The following is a 22,677-nucleotide window of genomic DNA, read 5'->3' on the forward strand; positions in this document are numbered from 1 at the left end:
CCACTTAGACGTGTGTTGGAATTCGCACAACGTCGATGCCGGTTAGTAGAGTTTGTGTTTCATCGCTAGCAACCTACCGTCGTTAAATGTGGAAATTATTGATAAGTCTGATGCCTTTAGACTATCATTCGAAATGGACGTAAGTTTCATCATAATGAACTGGAACTGAGTTAGAACACCTGCATTTCGGAAACTATTTGACCATTATGTTCAAATTGAAACTTCCACACTTTGAAAACGCTTTTTCAAACTTACTTATGTTAAGAACGCTATCTCATTATTTTATTTTTAAAAAAGAAACTCAAGAGGTCTGTAAATATCTATACCTGAGTTAGAACACCTGCATTTCAAAAACTACTTGAGCATTATACTCAAATTGAAACTTCCACACTTTGAAAACGCTTTTTCAAACATTCAAACTTACTTATGTTAAAAACGCTATCTCATTATTTTATTTTCAAAATAGGGTCAGAATTCGTGAAACGGATCACTAAAAATCGCGATGTCTAATTTTTTCAAATAAGTATTAAAAACTTCAAGAGTTTCACTCGGGAAGTTCATTTTTCAATTTTTATTGAATTTGAGTAAATTTACAAGTTGTTATTGTCATTTGAAATTTAGGTCAAAATTGTTTTTAAATAGACATAGCTTTTAAAATATTGCATCGAATTTGATGAAATTTTCACAGCAGATGCATCTCGAGTTGTAGTTTATGAAAATATTTTTTTTGAAGAAAAAAATATTATTTCAATAGTAACTATTCAAAACAATATGTTGAAAATCTATGTTCTGGGGCACTGAAAAATCTGAAAAAAATCACAAGTATTTTTGACGAAATTTCGAAACAGCCCTGAAAATTTCGCGGTGGTGATATTTTTTGATCAAAAGATATGGGCCTTCAAAGTTGGTGCCGCAACGCATTTTTCAAGCGAAAAATGCTCCTAAACCAAGTTTTCTTCAGTTCTCATACCAAAAAGTGCACTATAATGGCTAAAAGTAATAGCACGGGCGATCTTAACCCGCTGATGCGTTCTGTACGGTTGTCCCCTAACTAAATTTTGCATTATTTTTTCAGTAAAATGTGTAGGTAGGCTTGCGAGGGGCATAAAATATACTGTCTTCATCATTAAGTTGGGTAACAGACTTAGCAAATTTCGACTATTTTGCGACTAAAAATCATTTCTATTAAACTAATATTACGAACCTTACAGAATTTTTGCATATAACTGAAACTGGGATTGTCAATAGTAGTACTGCTCACTCGCTTCTCGCTTGAAAATGCGCTTGGCACCAACTTTTAAGGCCCATATCTTTTGATCAAAAAATATCACCACCGCGAAATTTTCAGGGCAGTTTCGAAATTTCGTCAAAAATACTTGTGATTTTTTTCAGATTTTTCAGTGCCCCAGAACATAGATTTTCAACATATTGTTTCAAATAGTTACTATTGAAAAATAGTTTTTCGCCAAAAAAAATATTTTCGTAAGCTACAACTTAGGATGCATCTGCTGTGAAAATTTCATCAAATTCGATGCAATATTTTTAAAGGTATGTCTGTTTAAAACAATTTTGACCTAAATTTCAAATGACATATAACTGTTATAACTTGTAAACTTGTAAATTGTTATAACTTGTAAACTTACTCAAATTCAATAAAAAATGGAAAATCAACTTCCCGAGTGAAACTCTTGAAGTTTTAATACTTATTTGAAAAAATTAGACATCGCGATTTTTAGTGATACGTTTCACGAATTCTGACCCAATAGATACTCAAGAGGTCTGTAAATATAGCTAAAATGCAAAACAGGGAATATTTTTAAAAAGAATATTCTGCTTAGTCAATTTCGCTAGGGCGACTCGAGCTGTTCTGTTTTCACAGACTTTGCAGCTTAGTGTACAGGCCGATTGCTACGTACAGACGGTGTTATAAACAGAGGCGTATATATTAAGGCCAAAACTTCTCAGTGCACCGGCGATTCGATGCTCCCAGTGTGCGAAGTAAACAAACTCATGCGTGAATACTTTTCACACCGAATGAGTGTTGCGATTTTAAATTTTTGAAACACAAGCGACTATATTTGTTACGAGAAATGTGAAAGATAGGTCCAGTAGTATGAGTAATGCATTAAATATTACAAAAAATATTGTAAGGACTATATTTTGAAATGGAGCACTGTATTATCCTGAAGTTGCCACCAAATGCTCGAAAAAAAACAAGGCTTTTTTCTTGTTTTTTTTTTCAAAGGACACTTGAGATGTAAGGTATATAAAAAAATATCATTGGATTGAGCAACTCTGGGAGAATAGAAAAAAAAATATTACTGAGCCGCTTGTTTTAAAAGTTCTTCCGCGGCGAGCAGTAGAAGTCGTGCCCAATTCCCCCTATAACCAAAATAAAAAAATTTTCATTATCTATATAAGTGTCGCTAGTGAAGTACTCATGGTTATATATTTAGATTTTCTTCGCAAAATTTGCAACGTTTTGGAAAAAAAAATTTTTTTTCGACAAAAAAAATTGTTTTTAATTGTTTATAACTTTTTTTTGTTGTTAATCAATCGCCAAAAATGTTGTACTTCACTAGATAACCTAATGAAGAAGCTACAGTTAAAATTTCAAGTCAATCAAATGTAAACTTTTTCAGTTCTACTGCTTGCCGATTTTGAAAAAATGGTATAAATTTTAAGAATCGCAATAATAAAGCCCCTATTATTTTTTTAACCTTCAGTCAGCTATCCCTGCGCCGTAAAGTTGTCCTTCCTGGGCCTTATTTTCTTCTTCTTCCTTTTTTTGTCTGATGTAAGGCTGCATCTAGCCTCTTTCGCGATATCGGACATGCGATGCTCAGCGACTTTGACGCGGTTGGCGTCCGATCCCACACAAAACTCGTGCATGTTCAGTCTGACGGTTGACCCAAAAGCATCGTAAACGGCAAACAGACCCGACAAGCCTTCGTTGAAGGTAATAACGGCTAATTTAGTCGCAATATCAACTATAGTCTTACCGCCAGAAATCGTTTTTGGAGCAATTAATACCATTAATTCAGAAAGAGCAGTATGTAACAGTATGAAACAGTAGCTGAAATCCCTATCAACATTAATTTTTTTCGTCGAGGCACTAACGTATTCCGAGTCTCCTTCGAACGCATTTTTTTTAGTCGGGTGTCGGTTACTAATTTTCCTCCGGGTTGTTTTGGTACTTCTTCTTTTACTGCCTTTGTGGCCACTGGCTTGTCACTCAAATTTAAGTACTTTCGAATATAACTCACAGTTAAAAAGTATAGAAAACCTCAAACAAAGAACGTACACAACGAGAACGGCAGATAGACTGAACAAAGCGAAATTGTAAGTAAACACGTGCTGTGGATACGCAGCGACGGTCGAAACTGGATGCAGCGACCTCTGTACTTCAAATTTGGAATACGATATCGTTCATAGGTAACTTCTACTAGTTTACAAAGCCTCGAAATTAAAAAAAACGAGCATCGCTAAAATAAATGAAAAATGTGATTTCGTAGCATTGAAGTTGTTCGATAGAAATTGATTTAAACGAATTTTGAGTTAAGATCAGTACTTGGGCGATGTAGATTTTGATTCTAGAATAGTTTTAGCATAATTTAAGCCAATAAAAAAACACAAAAAAATTTTTTTGGTGGATTTTACCCCTAAATAAATTCTTTTGTTAGAACAGCATCGTACCTCAACGTCAACAAGCTAATTTTGCACAGCAGTATGTGCAACTAGAAACTGCATAATAAATTGTCTAAATGTTGGTTTGTATATTACCAATTTGCAGATAAGGTAAAGTCTAAAATTCCTGTTGGTATAGAGACATAAACCTATTGAACAATCAAGTATCCAACATAATCAGATCAACCGTTCATCTTATTGACGTGGTAAGCTTTAGAAATGAAGCTCTGTGCATATGAGGTAACATCAATAATTGTATTTTTTATTCACTTGGAAAAAATCTTCCATTTTGGCAGATATGAAGAAATAATATTCAGTAACTATGTATCATTTTCCAAATCAATTCTGAATTTCAATTTTGTAATAATATAATTGGTAAATTTTCTACCTACTTGAACAGCCTCATAGATTTGAACTACAGCACACTACAGTTCAACAAAGCTGCCACTAACAGCTTCATAAATGGATGTAGGCAATCCATCTTCTTTGTGATTGGGGACTAACTAAATCACAACCGGGTGACTTATTTGCACCAAACGCGACGGTCATCGTTTGGAAATAGATGGTTCACTGTCAGACAGTGTACCTACAAAACAAGAACAAGTTCCAAAAGAGTGTGAATCAATTTGATTTGTGGTATTTTAATATTGCGGGGTTGACAATTATGTTGCTTTTTACGTCAGAGAACCATTTTAGTTTGAACTTCGAGAAAGAGATTATCATATAACATTAGAAACGCGGAGGAAATAAAAAAAAATGCGGAAATTTATGGCGTTTCTTTCAAATATTATTTGAAGTACTTTTAGACAATTATATCAACATTTTCGAATTTAGTTATCTGTATTTGCAGACTATTGCTTAAACATACCGAATAATCCAACGGATTATGGTCCGGGTTGCTAAGGTGCCAGAAATGATTCGGCCAAAACTTGAAATTTCTATCAGACAGTGTTGGGTCCGATTAGACTTATGTCATGGCGCTGTTGTCGCACAACATATTGACTCTCGGAGAAGTTGCCCTTCACCCATCGAACCATTCGGTCTTTTAAAATACCGATATAATTTCGGTATTTATTTTAAACCAGTTTTAATAAAAACAGGTGGCATTTTTAAATCGTTATTGGACGCTACCAAGCCAAACATTATCACACCAGCCGGATGTTTGGTTTGGAACTTAAACTTTACTTTCTCAGGAACATCCTTAACTTTTTTTCGGTGAAATGAACCGGTGTGTGCGACTGTTGGACACAGCATCGAAGCTGAAAAGCTCTTCGTCAGAGAACAGGATTATCATCATTTCTTTTTTCAGCAACGAAAGCAATTTCTTCGAATAAGTTGTTCGTAGTTCTTTTATTTGCTCCGTGATCAAGTGATCAAGTGGCGTTTCACTCTAGCTTTGGAAGATGCGTGGAAGCCTTCTTTGATGATTTTTCGCATGGATTTCTCAGAAATGTTGGGATTGTTGGCAAGTTTCCTTATAGAACGTATCGGGTTGTAAGCGCACCGCCGCTGTCAAAAATAAATAAAATAGTGCTTGTTGTCAATTTGTTTAGTTACTGTGCGTGAAAATTTGTAGTGTTGAAAAGAAATTTATTGGAGCTGGAGAAAGTGCTGGGTCTGGGAGCCGACTACTGAGACGTGGAGAAAGTAAATTTGTGTTTTTCAGTTCGGTTAGGGAGATGGCAAATATTTTGACATAAAATTCATCATTCAAAGTTTGAACAATGAGTTTGATTTGAATTAGCATTTTGCAAAAATATATTGATTCAGCGGTTCTCAACCTACGCGAAAGAAAAATCAGTAAGGGCGGACAAAGCATTTTTTTAAAATAATATTCATTTTTCAATCTTGCTCTCGAAACATGACTCTAGCAATCAAACAAACCATCAATTTAAAACCTAAACTAGATTACCACAACATGATCTATCATATCTTCCTTCCACTCTGCGAGAACATTCCAAGCCAGAGGGTACAATCGATTTGGAAAATATCGCCAAAGGGGGTAAGCGTACAAAAAAAAAAGGTTGAGAACCGTTGAATTAAATAATTGTTTTATTGAAGCTGTATTTTATGGATTTGATTGCAGTGGTAAATTTTATTCATATTCGATTGATCATTTGCCTTTTTTGTAGAAAGGTATAGCAATCACAAACCGACGATCTATAAGTGATCAAACGTATACCATTTGATTCAGTTCGTCTAGAAGAGCAATTTCTGTAACCTTACTCACTTTTCTTAATGATGGTTGCAGGCCCATAGCTACCTAGTGGGCAAAACGGGCTTAGCCCCCCACGCAAACGCATTGTCCCAAGCCTAGCTTTCCTAGTTTGTATAAATAAAACGAACCCTTTGACTATTTACACTTTTCAGGTTAGTTTTTGTATATTTAAGCTGAAAGCATTGCTTTTAAACAACTTCCCTCCCAAAAAACGTCAGTAAAATTTCTTTCTTTGCTTAGAACGCAACAATTGCTCAGGCTGGAACAGTTGCGTGTAAAATGTGACAAAATACTTACGATGATTTTCAACGGTGGATTACTATTGCAATTCCTCCAACGGTGTTGATTTTATCTCTGTGCCAACAGTTTGGGTTACGTTCAATTTCGATGTTAGACTTTCGGAGCATTGTCACGTTGCACATACATCGGAGACTGTCAAAATATAAAAAATACACTTTCTTTCGCTTACAAAGAGCGAGCATTCCAATTTAAAAAATTGGCAACATTATTAAAACTCAACAACTAACACGCTCAGAGAAAAATAAACGCATGTATATGTAAACTCTCTCTCTCTCTCGTTGTTTTTTGTTTGTTTTGTTTTTGCATACTCAGTTCTGTCCAAAATGAGGTCGATACAAGGAGCCTCGTACAAGCGACTTGAACCGCACAAAAATTTTGGCAAAAAGTTCACGGTAAATCATAAAAACGAAAATGTTCCGTTTGCGACTGAATATAGTTTCCTGCAAAACTTAACAACAATTTGCCAGGGAGGTAGTGGAAGACCGGCCTAAGTAATGGATAAAATAGAACTTTTTTCTTTTTGTCGAAGTCATGGTTTCATGGGTCATGGGTGTACCAAAACGACTGTATGAAGAAAATTTTGATTCCATTTCTTTGAAAATACCATACCGATGAATGGTATGTGTTTTGGCCTGATAAAGCATCATCACATTACGGCAAAAAACACAAACGCTCCTGAACAACCCCTGAATGGGGTCGAACAACCTCCTGAATGGGGTCGAACATTTGTGCCCAACATACGCAGCCCAACTAATCTGACTCAGTATCGTCGAATCGAAGATTTCTTTGGGATTTTAAGTTCTTGGTGCACCTAAATAACCAGAAATAACCAGAGAGCAACGAACTGCGAACAGTTGCTTGGTAAAATCAAGAGAGACTTTCGAAAAGTGAAAACGCTTTTGTTTCAGGCATCATGAAAAAGCTTCGTCGGAAAGCTGATTACAAACCTCTCTCAAATGTTCATTACTTTTTTTCGTTCATAATAAATGTACCTCATGAGAAATAAATCGGTTTTTTTAAGTACATATACCTTTCTGGCAGCAATAGGAAAAAAACCAAAATCCTAGCTGTCATCTGTTAGATCATAGATGTTGAATATAAAACAGTGCAAAAAAAATTTACTTTTCTTCTGCTTTGGCTTCTATGTATGATTTTTTATGTATTTTGACGCAAAAACAAGTTCCCCCGAATTTGAACTTATTTTACCTTAAGGGGAAACAGTGGCGCCATTTTGAATTATTGAGAAATCGGAAATTTTCGATGTTTTTCCGATGCCATTTTGTTTTAAAGCCAAATATCAAAATTCTAAGAGTGTGTCCACATAACAGCATTTTCTTACCCATCTTTGAAAAACAGAATCTTAATCGGATTCTACGGGAACGGTTTTGGCATGGTTTTGGTATATTGTACAAAGCGAAATAATATCGAGTATGGTTGCTCATGCATTGATGATAATGCTCTAATATCATAAAATGGTAGTCAAATTTTATCTCATATTGAATAAAAAAGTCTTAGAAATCGATTGGCAGGTGTCTGATCCACGTAAAACATCGGCAACATGTTTATCTTAACGTTACACAACGTTACGTTCATAAAGAGGGGGACGGGGGGGGGGGGGTTGTCAAATAACCACGAAAAATTACGCACGGGGGTGGGGGGGTTAACGTAATGACCACATACTCTTTTTTCTTGACTTAAATTTATTCTTACCAGCTCAAGAATGAAGCTTTTGCATTTTAGAAATATAGAATGTACTGAAAGTTTGATAATAAAAATGTAAATTTCAAGCGGCATTTGACAAATGTAAAGACCACGTGGTTGAAGTCGCAAGGGGGGGGGGGTTGGCCAAAAGTCCACGAAAGACCACGCGGGGGTACGGGGGGTATGAAAATTGATCAAAATATGATCACGTGATTTAGGAACGGCCCCCAACTTATTTGAGATCTGTTCAATGTGATATCAAGAGTATAGACGATACTCTAAGATACAATAAAAATTTGTCTTTACACGATCCTTCTTTTTCGGGAAAGGGGTCGCATTTTTGGCCAGGACCGGTCGAAGCATAAAAATCTTGCTTCAGGTATGAGACAGAATCATCGCGTCTTCGATATAGTTAAATGCGACCCCCTCCCCGCAAAAAGGATCATCTGAAGACAAATCGTTATTGTTTCTTGGAGTATCGCTTACACTCTTGATATGACATTAAACAGATCTCAAATAAGTTAATGTAACATCGAGATAAACCTATTTTAGTATTGTAGGGGAATCGGGGCAAAATTGACATGTTGCTGACATTTTACGTGGATCAAACAACTACCAATCGATTCCTGAGACTTTTTCACTCAATATAAGACAGATTTTTATTTATACCAAAACCATGCCAAAACCTTTTTCGTAGAATCACCATTTTGAGCTCAGTTTTGTCCGATTTAAGATCTGTTTTTTAAAGATGGGTAAGAAAATGCTAATATATGGACAAACTGTTAGAATTTTGATATTTGGCTTTAAAACAAAATTGCTCCGAAGAAACGTCGAAAATTTCCGAATTCTCAAAAATTCAAGATGGCGCCACTGTTGCCCCTAAAGGTGAAATGTGTTTTAACTCGGGGAATTTATTTCTGCGTCAAAATACATGAAAAAATCATCGTAGCACAGTGTAATCAATCTTCTTCGAAGTTGAGCTACTTAAAGGCTGGCTTTTGTGTATCAAACGTGACGTTCGCCAATCATTTGTTCGTTATATTTCTACGTCATCGTTTGAAAACAAGTGATTCACCGTAAGATAATGTACAATTGAGATCAATAAAAAATACACATTGCCAATAGAGATTACAGATGTACCGACCTTCTGCTTGACTACTATATATGACGGTGGAGAACGTATCAACCCCATAGAAAAGCTTGGATGAATCATGTGTGTTAACGTAGAAGTACTCCTCATTAAGCATATACTGTCTTATCACTATGTTTTTATATATACAGTATACCAGCAATATGACTTGTTCAAACGAGATATTATTTCAGTGGTATGTGTACTTTGCATCTGATAAGTGCATACTTTAACTATATTTCTATAATATATACATTATTATGTTTATTTATTGCAATTTATATTATGATTATGCAAAAGTTTGTGTTCGACCAATGACAAGTCATTAGCTTCTTTAATGTTTCAGTTTTAGGCTATGCTAACAAACCTTGTAATTGCTAACGAGACAGAGACAATATAGAACCCTTATTTATTCCAACAGCAGCTTATAAAGGAAATTTATTAAACGTATGTGAGTGCGTCTTGAACTGTCCTACAGATCAGACGTTTTTTCGGTTGCTTGTGGACTGGTCTTTGACTGCCTATAGCTTCAAAGTTTGTGTTTTGTCAGTGTGTCTTTTAAAGACTACCTGAAAGTTATTTCCCATCAGTCTTTCTCAAGACTACCTACTTTTGAATTTAACATTTCTTCTAACTTTTTTCGTATCACCTGAAATGGCTGGACGGAAAAAGAAACCTCGCATCGCTGCGGGGAGGAAAAGAGAGGCATCTCTTTCTGACACTTCGAGTGTCTGTAGTGACAATCCTTTTGATATTTTGCTTGAGCATGAAGCTGGTGAAATGGAAGTTACCAATAATGAAACTATACAAAATATAAAATCTTTAAAAAAGGAGAAAGTTCCACCTATTGTGGTAACTATTTCTTCTGAATTTAATATATTCAAAAAGGAACTTTCAACGTTTGTTTCTGACGTTAAAGTTACCTATCAAATTGGCCGTAGAGGTGAATGTCGCTTATTAGCCGACTCAGTAAAGGGTCGTGATCGTCTTGTTCAGTATTTAACTGACAAGATGTACAAATTTTTTACATATGACACCAAGAACGCCAAGCCGTTCAAGGTTGTCTTGAAAGGTCTCACCAACGATCAAACCGTTGATGAGATCAAACTTACTTTAACAGAATTACTTGGCATAGCCCCTACTCAAGTAATTCTAATGAAACAAAAATCACGAGGCGAAAACAGTCAGAGAACTGGAATTTCCCTTGTTAATTATTTAATTCATTTTAACCGCAATGAGGTTAACAACTTAAAATTTTTTGAAAAAGCACATGCTTTGTATAATGTGCGTGTAAAGTGGGAAATTTATAGGAAGTATGGCGGAGGTGAAAAGCATATCACCCAATGCCGTACTTGCCAACGTTATGGCCATGGTTCCAAATTCTGTAACATGGACCAAAAATGTCTTAATTGTGGAGACTCTTCTCACAAAAAGGACACATGTCCTGTGAAAGAGAGTAAAAATTTTCGCTGTGCGAATTGTAACGGCAACCATATGTCAAATTTTTATCAATGCCCAGTCCGTTTAGCAATTGTTAAGGCAAGGCAAGGTAAACAAAATTCAATTTCTCAATTAAAACCAACTTCAAAACAAAATGCTCCAAGCGTACCAGTGACGCATAGTTTACCTACTCCTTTGCATACCCGTTTAACTTATGCACAGGTTACAGGTAGTTCGAACATTATACCGCCTAGTGTTGGTAGTTCGAAAATGACCGTTAATATGGGTAAGCAAAACACGCTAGAAAATAATTGTACACCTTTTACTCCAGCTAATATTGCTGCCGAAAATATTTTTTCTAATGTCAACTGCCTGGGGCCTATTACGGCAGGTAAACTTTCTTTTTTGCAACAGGCAATGTTCGATCTTATGAACGCCATGTTGCAGGCAAAATCAATGTTTGAAGCCATTCAAATAGGCACAAATTTTACTATTAAAATTGTTTCTTATTTAAAATTTAGCAATGATTTTAAATAAAACAATTAAAATATTAAATTGGAATGCTTAAACTGGAATTAAATTGCTAACGCTAAACATCGTTCATGGAATAATTCTCAAAGTAATTCCAATGGCGAAATTTTATTCAATGATTGTTCTTCAGGATACTATTCTATTTTGTCTCTGAATAGTCCTACATGCTTTTCTTCTGTAAGAAACCCTTCAACAATTGATTTGGTGCTAACAGATCAAAGTCATGTATGTAGTGATTTGATCACACATGCTGACTTTGATTCTGACCATCTTCCAATAACTTTTTCTTTATCACATGAATCAGTTTTAAGTCCTATGAGCTCTGTTTTTAATTATAACAAGGCTAATTGGGAAAGATACAAAACTCATATTGAGAGAAATTTCAATAATGAGCTTGATTTGCAAAACGAAGTGAATATTGATTCCGCTTTGGAAGCATTAAAATGTGCAATTGTTGATGCCAGGAATTATTCTGTTCCAAAGGCTCAAGTGAAATTTGATTCATCAATAATTGACGAAAATCTTCAACTTCTAATTCGTTTGAAAAATGTCCGCAGACGTCAATATCAACGTTCTCGTGACCCTGTTTTTAAAACTATTTATAAAGATTTACAGAAAGAGATTAAACATAGATTTACTCTTCTGAGAAATCAAAATTTTGAGACTAAAGTTGAAAAATTGAAACAATATTCAAAACCATTTTGGAAGCTGTCGAAGATTCTTAAGAAACCTTCAAAGCCTATTCCAGTTTTAAAAGATGGTGAACGTTTTCTTGTATCCAATGAACAAAAGGCTCAAAGACTTGCTCAGCAGTTTGAGAGTGTTCATAACTCAAATTTGAATTTTGTGAGTCCAATTGAAAATGAAGTCACACGTCAATTTGATTTAATTTCTTCCCAGAATTTTTTACCTGCAGAAATAATTGAAACTAACTTGAATGAGATTAAATCAATTATTAAAAATTTCAAAAATATGAAAGCACCTGGTGACGATGGAATCTTTAATATACTAATCAAACATCTCCCTGAGAGCACAATGGAATTTTTAGTGAAAATTTTCAATTGCTGCTTCAAAATTGCATATTTTCCCAAATTATGGAAAAATGCAAAAATTACTCCCATTTTAAAACCGGATAAGAACCCAGTTGAAGTTTCAAGTTATCGACCAATCAGTTTGCTTTCTTCAATAAGTAAACTGTTTGAGAGAATTATTCTTAACAGAATGATGTCACACATCAACGAAAATTCAATTTTTGCAAATGAACAGTTTGGATTTCGCCATGGGCATTCCACAACTCATCAATTGCTCAGAGTTACTAATATGATACGAGCTAACAAATCTGAAGGTTATTCCACTGGAGCTGCTCTTTTAGACATAGAAAAAGCATTCGACAGTGTTTGGCATAAAGGTTTGATTGCGAAATTGCAAACTTTTAATTTTCCAATTTTCCTAATCAAAATTTTAAAAAATTATCTTACTGATCGAACTCTGCAGGTTGTCTATCAGAATTCAAAATCTGATAGATTTCCTGTCAGAGCAGGTGTACCTCAAGGTTCAGTCTTGGGTCCAGTCCTGTACAACATATTCACTTCAGATCTTCCTGATTTGCCTCCAGGATGCACAAAGTCATTGTTCTGCGATGACACAAGCATTTCCGTAAAAGGAAAAAGTCTTCGTGTCATATGCAGTCGATTGCAGAAAAGTTTAGATATTTTTTCTTCCTACTTGCAAAAGTGAAAAATCTCTCCCAATGCTTCTAAAACTCAAATGATAATTTTTCCGCATAAGCCTAGGGCTTCTTTCCTCAAGCCAAACAATAATCACGTTGTCAAGATGAATGGGGTTATTTTAAGTTGGTCCGACAAGGTTAAGTACTTGGGACTAATTTATGATAAAAAACTTACTTTCAAAGAGCACATTGAGAGTATACAAGCCAAGTGCATTAAATATACGAGATGTTTATATCCTCTCATTAACAGGAATCCTAAACTTTGTTTAAAGAACAAACTTTTGATTTACAAACAAATTTTTAGACCAGCAATGCTTTATGCTGTACCGATCTGGTCAAGTTGCTGTTCAACAAGGAAGAAAACGCTTCAAAGGATTCAGAATAAATTTCTGAAAATGATTTTGAAGCGTCCTCCTTGGTTTGGTACACTCGAATTACATAGACTTACTGGTGTTGAATCATTAGAAGCTATGTCAAATAAAATTATTAACAATTTTCGACAAAAATCGTTGCAATCCTCAATTGCTACGATAAGCTCTCTTTATAGCCAATTAGTTAGCAATTAAGTTAGTTGTAAGTTTACTTCCCCTTTTCTGACAAGTAGGTTTAAATCCCTACGAATGATAAGTCCTAATTGCGAAAGCAAACAAATCCTAACAATTAAAATTACAAATTTCTAACAGTGTTGAGAAGTCACCATTTGTGATTGGACACACATACTCATTATTTACTAATATTTATCATAAATACTTAAGCTACTAACAAATCCCCCCTTAAAAAAAAAAAATTAAACGTATGTAAAAGTTTTTTCGAATGGAAACGCAAATTTCCATGCTTTTGTTCAATTTTATTTGAACATAAATGAGGGCCATTGACGATGTTGCCAGAATATGTGATTGGTCAAAATTGCTAAAATCTGTCCACGCGGAATGTGGATGGCCCCTTTTGTCCTTAGAAGGTTATTAAGCCGCATTATAATTTGTCCTGATTTTCAGCCCTCAAAGGCTGCTGAAATGAAATGTTCGATTGTGTTTTTTTTTGGCAAAAAGAAAAGTCTAGCAATCCTTTAACCCTCTAGTGCCCAAGTTAATTTCTAGACGGGCTTCGGTAAAATTACTATGAACCATTATAAACACTTTTTATGTATTTATTGAAGCTTTTTAGAACTTCGACTGAAGCCCGCCAAATGGCGGTATTGGGCACTAGAGGGTTAACAGTTCTAGTCAAATATTTGGGATTTTTATAATTTGTTTACCTGACGCTTAATCAGAAACGGTAGTACAAGATTGTTTTGTCAACTCGCTGGTTGCAAACTCCAGAAAACATTTTCCGAAGAAACACATCGTACCGTAAATAAGAAAATCAAAAATCGGAATCATTCACACCTTTACTACCAATCTTGCCGAGGCATTTTTACATTGATCATAAAGTTATTTTAAGATCTCTATTGAAAGGGAACCCCATGTAATTTCGTTCGCTATCAGTCATTGTTTTCGGATGATGGATTATTTACTATGCAGTCCGTATTTGAGTTGGTTTCTATTTGAAAATTATTCTTGGGTTGTAGTATATATAAGTACATTCGCCGATTTAAATACGTTCGAAACTTACTTACTAGTCCTAAATCTGATTGATGCGCGGTAGCTATGTTAAAAAGAGATAACAACTACGTCGATGAACCTTAAAACCTATATATCTACTAAATATGCAGTGTTATAAGTACACGTTCATCACTAATTGTAATAACGAACATATGGACGAAATGGCTGTTGGCTGGTGTTTTGTTGAGTTTGAGGGCATGTTACTGTCCCGGTCGATTACTGCTTTTGGAGGCGTTAAAATATATACGATATTAAATTAAATAAAAAATAAAAATGCAGCTTGGTCGATCCGAGGATACTGGGGCAGTCATTTAATTATGGGATGTTCTATTTTAGGCACGACTGGTTTCGTTGCAATCGGCGGTTTTGTACTGCTGCTGCTGTGGATTGTCATAGTCGGAATTGTCGAAGCCATGGTGCGGGTACTGCTGGTGGTGGCAGCTTCCGACGATAGTGGCACTAGTTCCCGGGTTCGTTTAACCCGGAGCGACTGGTTATTCCCGGTGGGAAGCATCAGTTTCGGCTCCTTGAGCAACATCACCAGTTGGATGACACAGAAAATGCCAAGACTCTGGAAAGAGAGATGAAATCATATTGAATTACTGAGGTGTGAGTACAACCAAGCGATGTAAAGCGATAGGAAAGTGCAAAGCTTTTCGGTGTCGCTAAGAAGGTGCTTTCTGTTGTGCAGAGCTTTTTTAGTACATTCTATTCATGCTATAAACATAGAGAAATCCGCAGATGGCGTTGATCGACATTATGAAAAGTTAACTAATATATAATCGTATGTTTAACGAAAGATTAAAATTGGTCTGGTATTTATTTTTTTCAGTTTAGTTTATTAAATATTGCGGCTTACATGTACTGTATCGACAATAAAAGGAGCTTTATTTTGCATGAGAATATGTTTTTCTTGTAATTCAGGAATGCATAAGCGAACGTGACGAATCTGTCCTCATTCACCCTATGCATTGAATTAAAGTAGTAATCACCAACCGTTGGGTTTCAAATCTAAGAAAACAGTAATAAGTATACTGGTGTTACAAAATTGGGTTGGGGCTAACATAGTTGATAGGAAAGTCGGTGTTCGTAAAGTTTATGTAACTGCTTAATACCTTCACTGATTTGAAGTGAATTATAAAGCAAGAAAGTTTCTAATCACGTTCCGCCCCTTACCTCTGTACAAGGCTTTCATTTTATCGAATCATAATATTCACAAAGACAACTTATCGTGAACCTTCCCTGTCGAGAATTTTTGACGTTATAAAAAGACACACAGATTATATTATTTTTCCACAAGGGTTTTCGAATGAATATCAACGAAGTGTAAAGTACCTTTGTCGTTCTGTTAATTTGCATGATGCGACAGGCTTACATGGATATCTGTAAAGTCTGGTATAAATTTAGAATTTTGTCTCTTATTAAGCCGGCAGATCTTCATCTTTCGACTAGGTTTGAAGAACACGATTGTTTTGGTGCGTCTACTTTTTCTAAGTCCCTTTAAAATTATGAAAAAATGAAAACCAAATTTAGTTGGGAACAAGAACGAAAAATACGAAATGAATTTTTTGTACGCCTCAAAACTATAGTGACTTTGAAGAATCTTCTGCAAACTTGTGTAGTATGATCTTCTTCATAAACGAGATGAGTAGGAAGGCATCAGAAATGACGCAATCGTGCCAAAAATTCGATGTAAATAAAAATTCAGTTCAAACAAGCTGTACAGAGGATAAATACTTTTCATTCAGCTTAATTGAATAGTAAAATAAACAGTGTTTATCTTAAGTAGAGACGTGTATTTTGTTTAAAAAAACGTGACGTAAAGTTTGGGAAAACCACGACCCATTGCAGTACAAGACATCTGGGTTTGTATAGTTAAACTTGACAATGCACCAATGCATATATCAACAACATAGCCAAGAAGAAAATTAGTTATGGGTTACTCGCAAAGTTTAAATTCGTTCTTAGTAGCTGTTGCCAAGTATCTGCATATTCAATTAACACGTGCCATTGTTGAGATTTCAGTGTCACTATACAAAAGATACACACATAAATTTCAAGAGCTGACTAGAAAAAAAATCCCACGCTTCGCTCTTCTTATATTCACCCAACATCATACCGCGCACGGGTCACAAATATCGTGTTGCAAGTAGACTGTCAAGAGACACCATGTCGTGTCGACTGTAACATGTATTGACCTTGCGTTATTTGAGGGCTTACAGGCGGATTTGCAAATAAGTATCGTTCGATATCTTACTCAATGGACACTTTCGAATTTATTCTTTCTCATAACTGTTTGGTGTATCCTAGATTAAGAATGATCGTATTGCAAATATTTAAAGTCTCGAAAGTTATCAAAAACTCTGAAAATAAAAATTCGGCATAAGCTTGTTGCATACGAGGTACTAACTGAATATAGGTCATTATAAGTATAGTTCAGGTTCACAGTACTGACACTCATTTTACGACTAACGCTTGTGCTCAGTTTCCTAAACATGCCACATAGTAAGTTCACTAAGAGTGTGAAACTCCCACGGCGCCACTCCATGCGATCGACCTGAAGTTGTACGTCAAAAACACAGCCGGCTTCACGCATCCATCACCGTGCGTTTCGAGCGAAATCGTAAAATTGTCTCAAAACAAACCGTTTCATTGAACGGAAGCAAACAGATGTGTGGCGTTTGAAACCAACAAAATAAAACGAAAAGTAAAAATACACCCACCATTTCACGATTGATTATTTTGAAATCTCAGTTGGGAACGGGGAGACTAGGTTAACTCTGCGATTGTATGAACAGAACATGTCTCATAGATGATCAGACAGCCGGTAGCCACACAAAAATCTGTGCCACTAATTCTCTATCCACTATAGAGGCGGACGGAATCATCACTCGGCAGTGCGTCTACGTTTCATGAGATGACTAATGTCTGCCTAATTAAGTTTTATGCGTGTTGAACATTTTTAATTTTTCATGGCTAACAGCAAAATCCTTTCAGTTCAACTCTTTCAACTATTAGCATCAAACGCAAAAGCGATACGCTTCAACCGAGCTCGTGTTACATCACTGTCACTGGCACTAATTAAAAATACGAACCTGTATAAGGGCTGCAGCTATCGCCACTATCGCTACTCGGACCATGTTGACCTCGATACTTCTGACGAAACTGTGCATACATCCTACACTATATACCTTACTGTTGATAGGATCATAACAAGACCACGGGACACCCACTTTTTTGTAGTCATGGATTCCATTGAACCCACAGCATTGCAACTAAAATAGACAGGTATCAGTTACGAACATATGTAAAGTAACGCTTTAATTTCCAACTTACGTCCCGCTGCAATCGGTTCCAGATGTGCGTTTGATCTTTAGAAGCGCCATTTAGCGCGATGAACTGACCGAAATTGGCCTCGATGGCTAGCTCGGCCGGTGTGATGAGCTGTGTTTTGGTTGCAATCGCCCAACCACTGATGAGAAACTGAGTCACAATAAGTATCACTAGAAAAGCGCAAAACTGGAAACAGAAATGAAAATTTATTAGTCAACAGGCTTTTTGTCACTAATGGGGAGGAAAAAAAGTAAAATAAATACGAAGTAGAATTCGGAAATTCTACCATCAGCTTTCGATATGCATAACTGCTTATTGCCTGACATCAGCATTTCGTATGTTTAGAGATCGAAAGCAGTATAGGGTTTGTTTATTCGGGGACGGGACACGAGGCATATGGACGCTAGGCATATGGATGTTAGGCATAGTATGCTAGGCATACAGACGCGAGGCATAATGGATGTGAGGCATAATGGATACGAGGCATACTGCCAAAAGGCATAACGGACGCGAGGCCGAATGGACGCGAGGCCGAATGGACGCGAGGCCGAATGGACGCGAGGCCGAATGGACGCGAGGCCGAATGGACGCAAGGCCGAATGGACGCGAGGCCGAATACGATGTTGTACGATCGCATAAGATCCAATAATGTAGTTCAGGTGTTATTATATTCCTAAAGAGTTTAAGTTGGGTATAATACCTTCCTTGAAATCATGCGGCGATGACGCATAATCGAGGGCAAGGAAACGAGGCGGCACTAAGCCGCCGTGGTTTCCGCAGTCCGAGCCGGCCGCCGACCCGCCGTCGGAAGCGGCGGCCTCTTGCACCCAAACGACTGATCTACTGGTTTGCTAGGTCTACTCAAACAGAGTTTTCTTCCCTTAGTTAAGTCCGAACGAGCGGTAGCGAGTAAGGACAGCATTCGCCCGAACAGCGAGTCGGCCGAAGGCCGCGAGTGTATTGCTTTTTAAATGACACGCGTCCATTCGGCCTCGCGTCCATTCGGCCTCGCGTCCATTCGGCCTCGCGTCCATTCGGCCTCGCGTCCATGCGGCCTCGCGTCCATTCGGCCTCGCGTCCATTCGGCCTCGCGTCCATTCGGCCTCGCGTCCATTCGGCCTCGCGTCCATTCGGCCTCGCGTCCATATGCCTCGTGTCCGTATGCTTGCCGTCCATTATGCCTAGCGTACTATGCCTCGCGTCCGTATGCCTCGCGTCTGTATGCCTAACGGGGTGTCATCGTTTATTCAATATACTTTTGATGTGGGGCTCTCAGTTTTCCCAAATCAGGCTAATTAAAAAAGATTCTGTTTAGACATATTCAGTGCATAATAGTATATCATTAAATGCAAAAATGCACGCTTTTTTCTGTTTTCTATTTAAAGAGTAATAAGGGGCCATCCACATACAACGTGGACAGATTTTTAACGATTAACAATATAACTCGTATCGTGTCGTGTTGCGGCCTGGAAGGAAGAACATTAAATTGTTCTCGAGTCGTATGGAAGCAAATACCAAGAGAGCAACTGTTGCGTGTGGCATATTGCCAATGTGCGACTGGGGGAAATTTTTTTTCGTGGTGACGTTAACTGGCAGTATAAAGTTAGAAGATTTGCTGTGATGTCAAGCTTTACCAGTCTTCGGACGTGGGACTACGTGTTACTTTAGTAGCGTGACAGGCTGTGGAAAGTGTAACGAAAATGTGCCCTTTTGAAATTCATATTATGTTATTATCCCTGAATGGATTTTGAATGTCAATATCTTGATCGAATCGTGAAGGTTGACTCAACTTGTGATATAATAATTAGCATATTTTTCAATATTAAATTGATCAAAAGTTGAGTTAAAAAAATTTTTCGCAGCATTCAACCAATCATCAGCTCGCTTTTATAGTTGAGAACAGGTGTAGTTCTGAATGCATGCAATGTTACTTTGATTAAACAAATCCTAAACACTAATGTCGTAATCGAAAGGTGCAGTTTTTCTCAAACCTTTGGTATAATAATTGTCATTTCTTTTCAATTGAAAACCAGTGAAAAATTTGAAAAGCTGCGGCTATCCAATCACAAGCTCACTTTCTGTTCCTGATGTGTATTTTCAAGCTATCTTTTAACTAGTTTCGCCTTTATTTCAGTACGTTTCGCAATACGAATGCACGAAAAATGAATTTCATTTCGGGGCCAATAGAGCTATTACAAACGCAACAATATAACAGGTATCGTGTCGTGTTGCGGCTTGGAAGCAAGACAATCGAATTGTTCTTGTATTCGATGAAAGCAGGTACCCAGAGAGCAACTGTTGCGTGTTGCACATTGCCGTTGTGCAACTGGGGGAAAATTCTATTTGTTCTGACGTTAACTGGTGGCAGACAGGAGTATGAAGTTTGAAATTATGCTGTGATATCATGCTATAGTGGTAGCTATAGCGGTAGCTCGTGAACACCGGATACGCCCGTTCCGGCATCTACAACATATTGGCACTATTGGACAGCAATCAGAGCATTCAAAGAAAGCCCGATTCCAGACGGCCGCAGGGTGGCCACTCTACCGGGAAAAACGGGAAAAGCGGGAAACAGACGGGAATTTCGAATCACCGGGAAAAAAGTCGGGAAAACCGGGAAATTAGGCATCACACCGGGAAATTCATCCTTCGGCATGTCATCAGCTTCATCTGTTCAACGACTTCTAAGGAAGTATCTACGCTAAACTCGTATTTAAAAAAAAAATGATGACCTAATTGGCTTGACTCTGCAGGTCATGAAAAAGCTGGTTGTTGTTTTCAGCCAAAGTCCGACAGTGGCTTTGCGGCAACTCTGACCTGCGTTGAATGAAATCTAATGAGCACATTTTGTAGTTCCGTAACAGTTGTAAGGCAACATATTTTGTAGGGTTTTTGAAGAAAATGTTCTTACTTGAATGGATACTCATATTTTCCGTGAAAAAGGATTACTTAGTTTTGAATCAGATGGAAAAAACTTTGATTACCAAAACATCGTATACGACGCTATCAGTGTCGCGCAATGCATAATGAAAATAGGTTGTGAATAGTGTTTGACATCGGATCGGGTAAAGTTGATAGAGATAGGATCGGAATCTTTAAAATGAATTTTATTTTGGACCAGACTTACCTGCTCCCTGCTTCCGGGATCGGAAGAATAATTTAACTCAATTTTTTATGAGATTTCAATTACAAGCAGCACATTTATATGGCGGGCTTTTTTATTTGAACTTTTATAAGAGTGCATAATTTCAATTAATGTTTTATAGTGAAAAAATAATAAATTTTGTCAAACTGTGTTGCGTCTGAGAATATCTTTTAAAATTGTTATTATGTTGTTATAATGTTGGTTATAATCAATCGAAACTAAATGTTCCACATTCAGTTTACGCGGAAATGTGAAAATACCATGCCGTTCTAGTTTTAGTGAAATCAATAAAAAATTGTATCTCAAAAACTTGTACTAACCTTGTCTATAGATAAGTTGTAGCAAATTAATGGCTAGGCTTGGAATAAATATTCATTGAAACAAAAAAATTTATTTTAAATGATGTAAAATTGATGTCAGTCAAAAACTTAAAAGATAAAGCAAAAATATTTTTTTAATTTTTTGGCAGAACAAAGACGATTTCATTAGAATGAAATTAATCGAATAACTAACAACAGTCATGAGTTCGTTTGGAAATATAGTAAAATTGCTTTTTACGTAGTTTTTGGTGTGATTTTTACGCGTCTTTTTTGACGCGGAGTTCAGAATTTTCGTAGTTTATCATGCGATATTCCAGGAAAAGTCACGATTTAATCTGATTATATTGAATATTTTTTTCGAATTCGAAATTTATTTGGGGTGTCGGTTGAATTTACCACACCTCGATCGAAATTATTGTAATAGAATGTCTACGTTTTTCTAAAACTATTTTTTTCGAGATTTCGACGTTTCATGCGTTCCAACGACATTTGCCATAAAAAATTAGACGTCTTCATGTGCATTTTTCATTGGTCACTTTGAGGCTTCTGTTCCCGAAGTCCGCTTGAAATCGATTTCGGCATGAGGACTTTTTTTTATTCCCTAACGCAAAATGTTGTTTGATGGTTCAATTTTCCCCATACGTTTATATGGCACCCTATTGAAAACACCGGGAAAATTTAATAATATCACCGGGAAAACCGGGAAAAAAGCGGGAAATCGAAAATTGGTTTTGAGTGGCCACCCTGCGGCCGTTGACCGTTGAATGAGAAGACGGAGGGAAAAGTGGCTACATCGATGCGAACGCCTGGCCGGGAGGTCAGTGAACGGGGAAATTTATAGTACGAAGTGCCTGCCGGAAGTTGCGTCGTTAATCAGGAAATACCATAAGGGCCAAGAAGCGGTGTTCTGGCCAGATCTGGTGTTGGCTCACTACTCGAACTCGAAGCGTTCGTTAGAGGAGATGGAGCGGCTGAATATCGATGTGGTACCCAAGTTGACGAACCCGACCAACGTCCCCAAGTTGCGCCACATCGAGGATTTCTGGGCAAACCTGAAGCGTGAGATCTATTCCAACAATTTTGTCGCGAAAATTGAGGAGAAATTGATAAATAAAACGAAGAAAGAACTCAAAAACATACCTACGCGCATGTTCTCGTCCGCCATGTTGAATGTTCCGGTTAACTTCCGGAAGGCCGCACGCAAGGGCGTAGAATTTTTTTTCGAATTAGCTAACACAATTACCTTTCATGTAAAATTTATCAAACTCAACTATTTGTCTTAGTTATTTTTTTACCACCATCCGAAAAAAAAACCATTTTTTTTAACGCATACGTTATTGTCAAGTTGTGATGAGTTTCGAACAACTGCTTATCTGTAGCGGATTTTAACCACAGTCATGCTTGTCTTTTCTCTTCAGAAAATCTCTAAAGTGCAGGAGAACATACTTGCACTGCGGAAACAAATGCTCTCACACTAAAGAGCAAATCATCGCACATGCTAGAAGAGAACGACGGACGATTTTTATCTGGCGAGCTTCCAGAA

At 36.9% G+C, this 22,677-nt stretch overlaps 1 protein-coding gene across 1 annotated transcript in view; it reads right to left on the bottom strand.

Annotated features, from left to right (window-relative positions):
• Positions 1 to 14,243: 14,243 nt before the first annotated feature.
• The window catches only part of LOC129723089 (leukocyte surface antigen CD53), a 33,990-nt gene continuing 25,556 nt past the window's right edge, over positions 14,244 to 22,677 (bottom strand). Inside the window, exons 3-5 of the mRNA XM_055677056.1 lie at positions 17,673 to 17,855; positions 17,432 to 17,611; positions 14,244 to 14,907 (exon numbers count right to left, since the gene is read on the bottom strand). Of these exons, the coding sequence (XP_055533031.1) occupies positions 14,644 to 14,907; positions 17,432 to 17,611; positions 17,673 to 17,855 (627 nt within the window). The 3' untranslated portion in view covers positions 14,244 to 14,643. The remainder of the gene's footprint in view (positions 14,908 to 17,431; positions 17,612 to 17,672; positions 17,856 to 22,677) is intronic.

The sequence above is a fragment of the Wyeomyia smithii genome, chromosome 2, assembly GCF_029784165.1.
Source record: "Wyeomyia smithii strain HCP4-BCI-WySm-NY-G18 chromosome 2, ASM2978416v1, whole genome shotgun sequence".
Lineage (NCBI taxonomy): Eukaryota > Metazoa > Arthropoda > Insecta > Diptera > Culicidae > Wyeomyia > Wyeomyia smithii.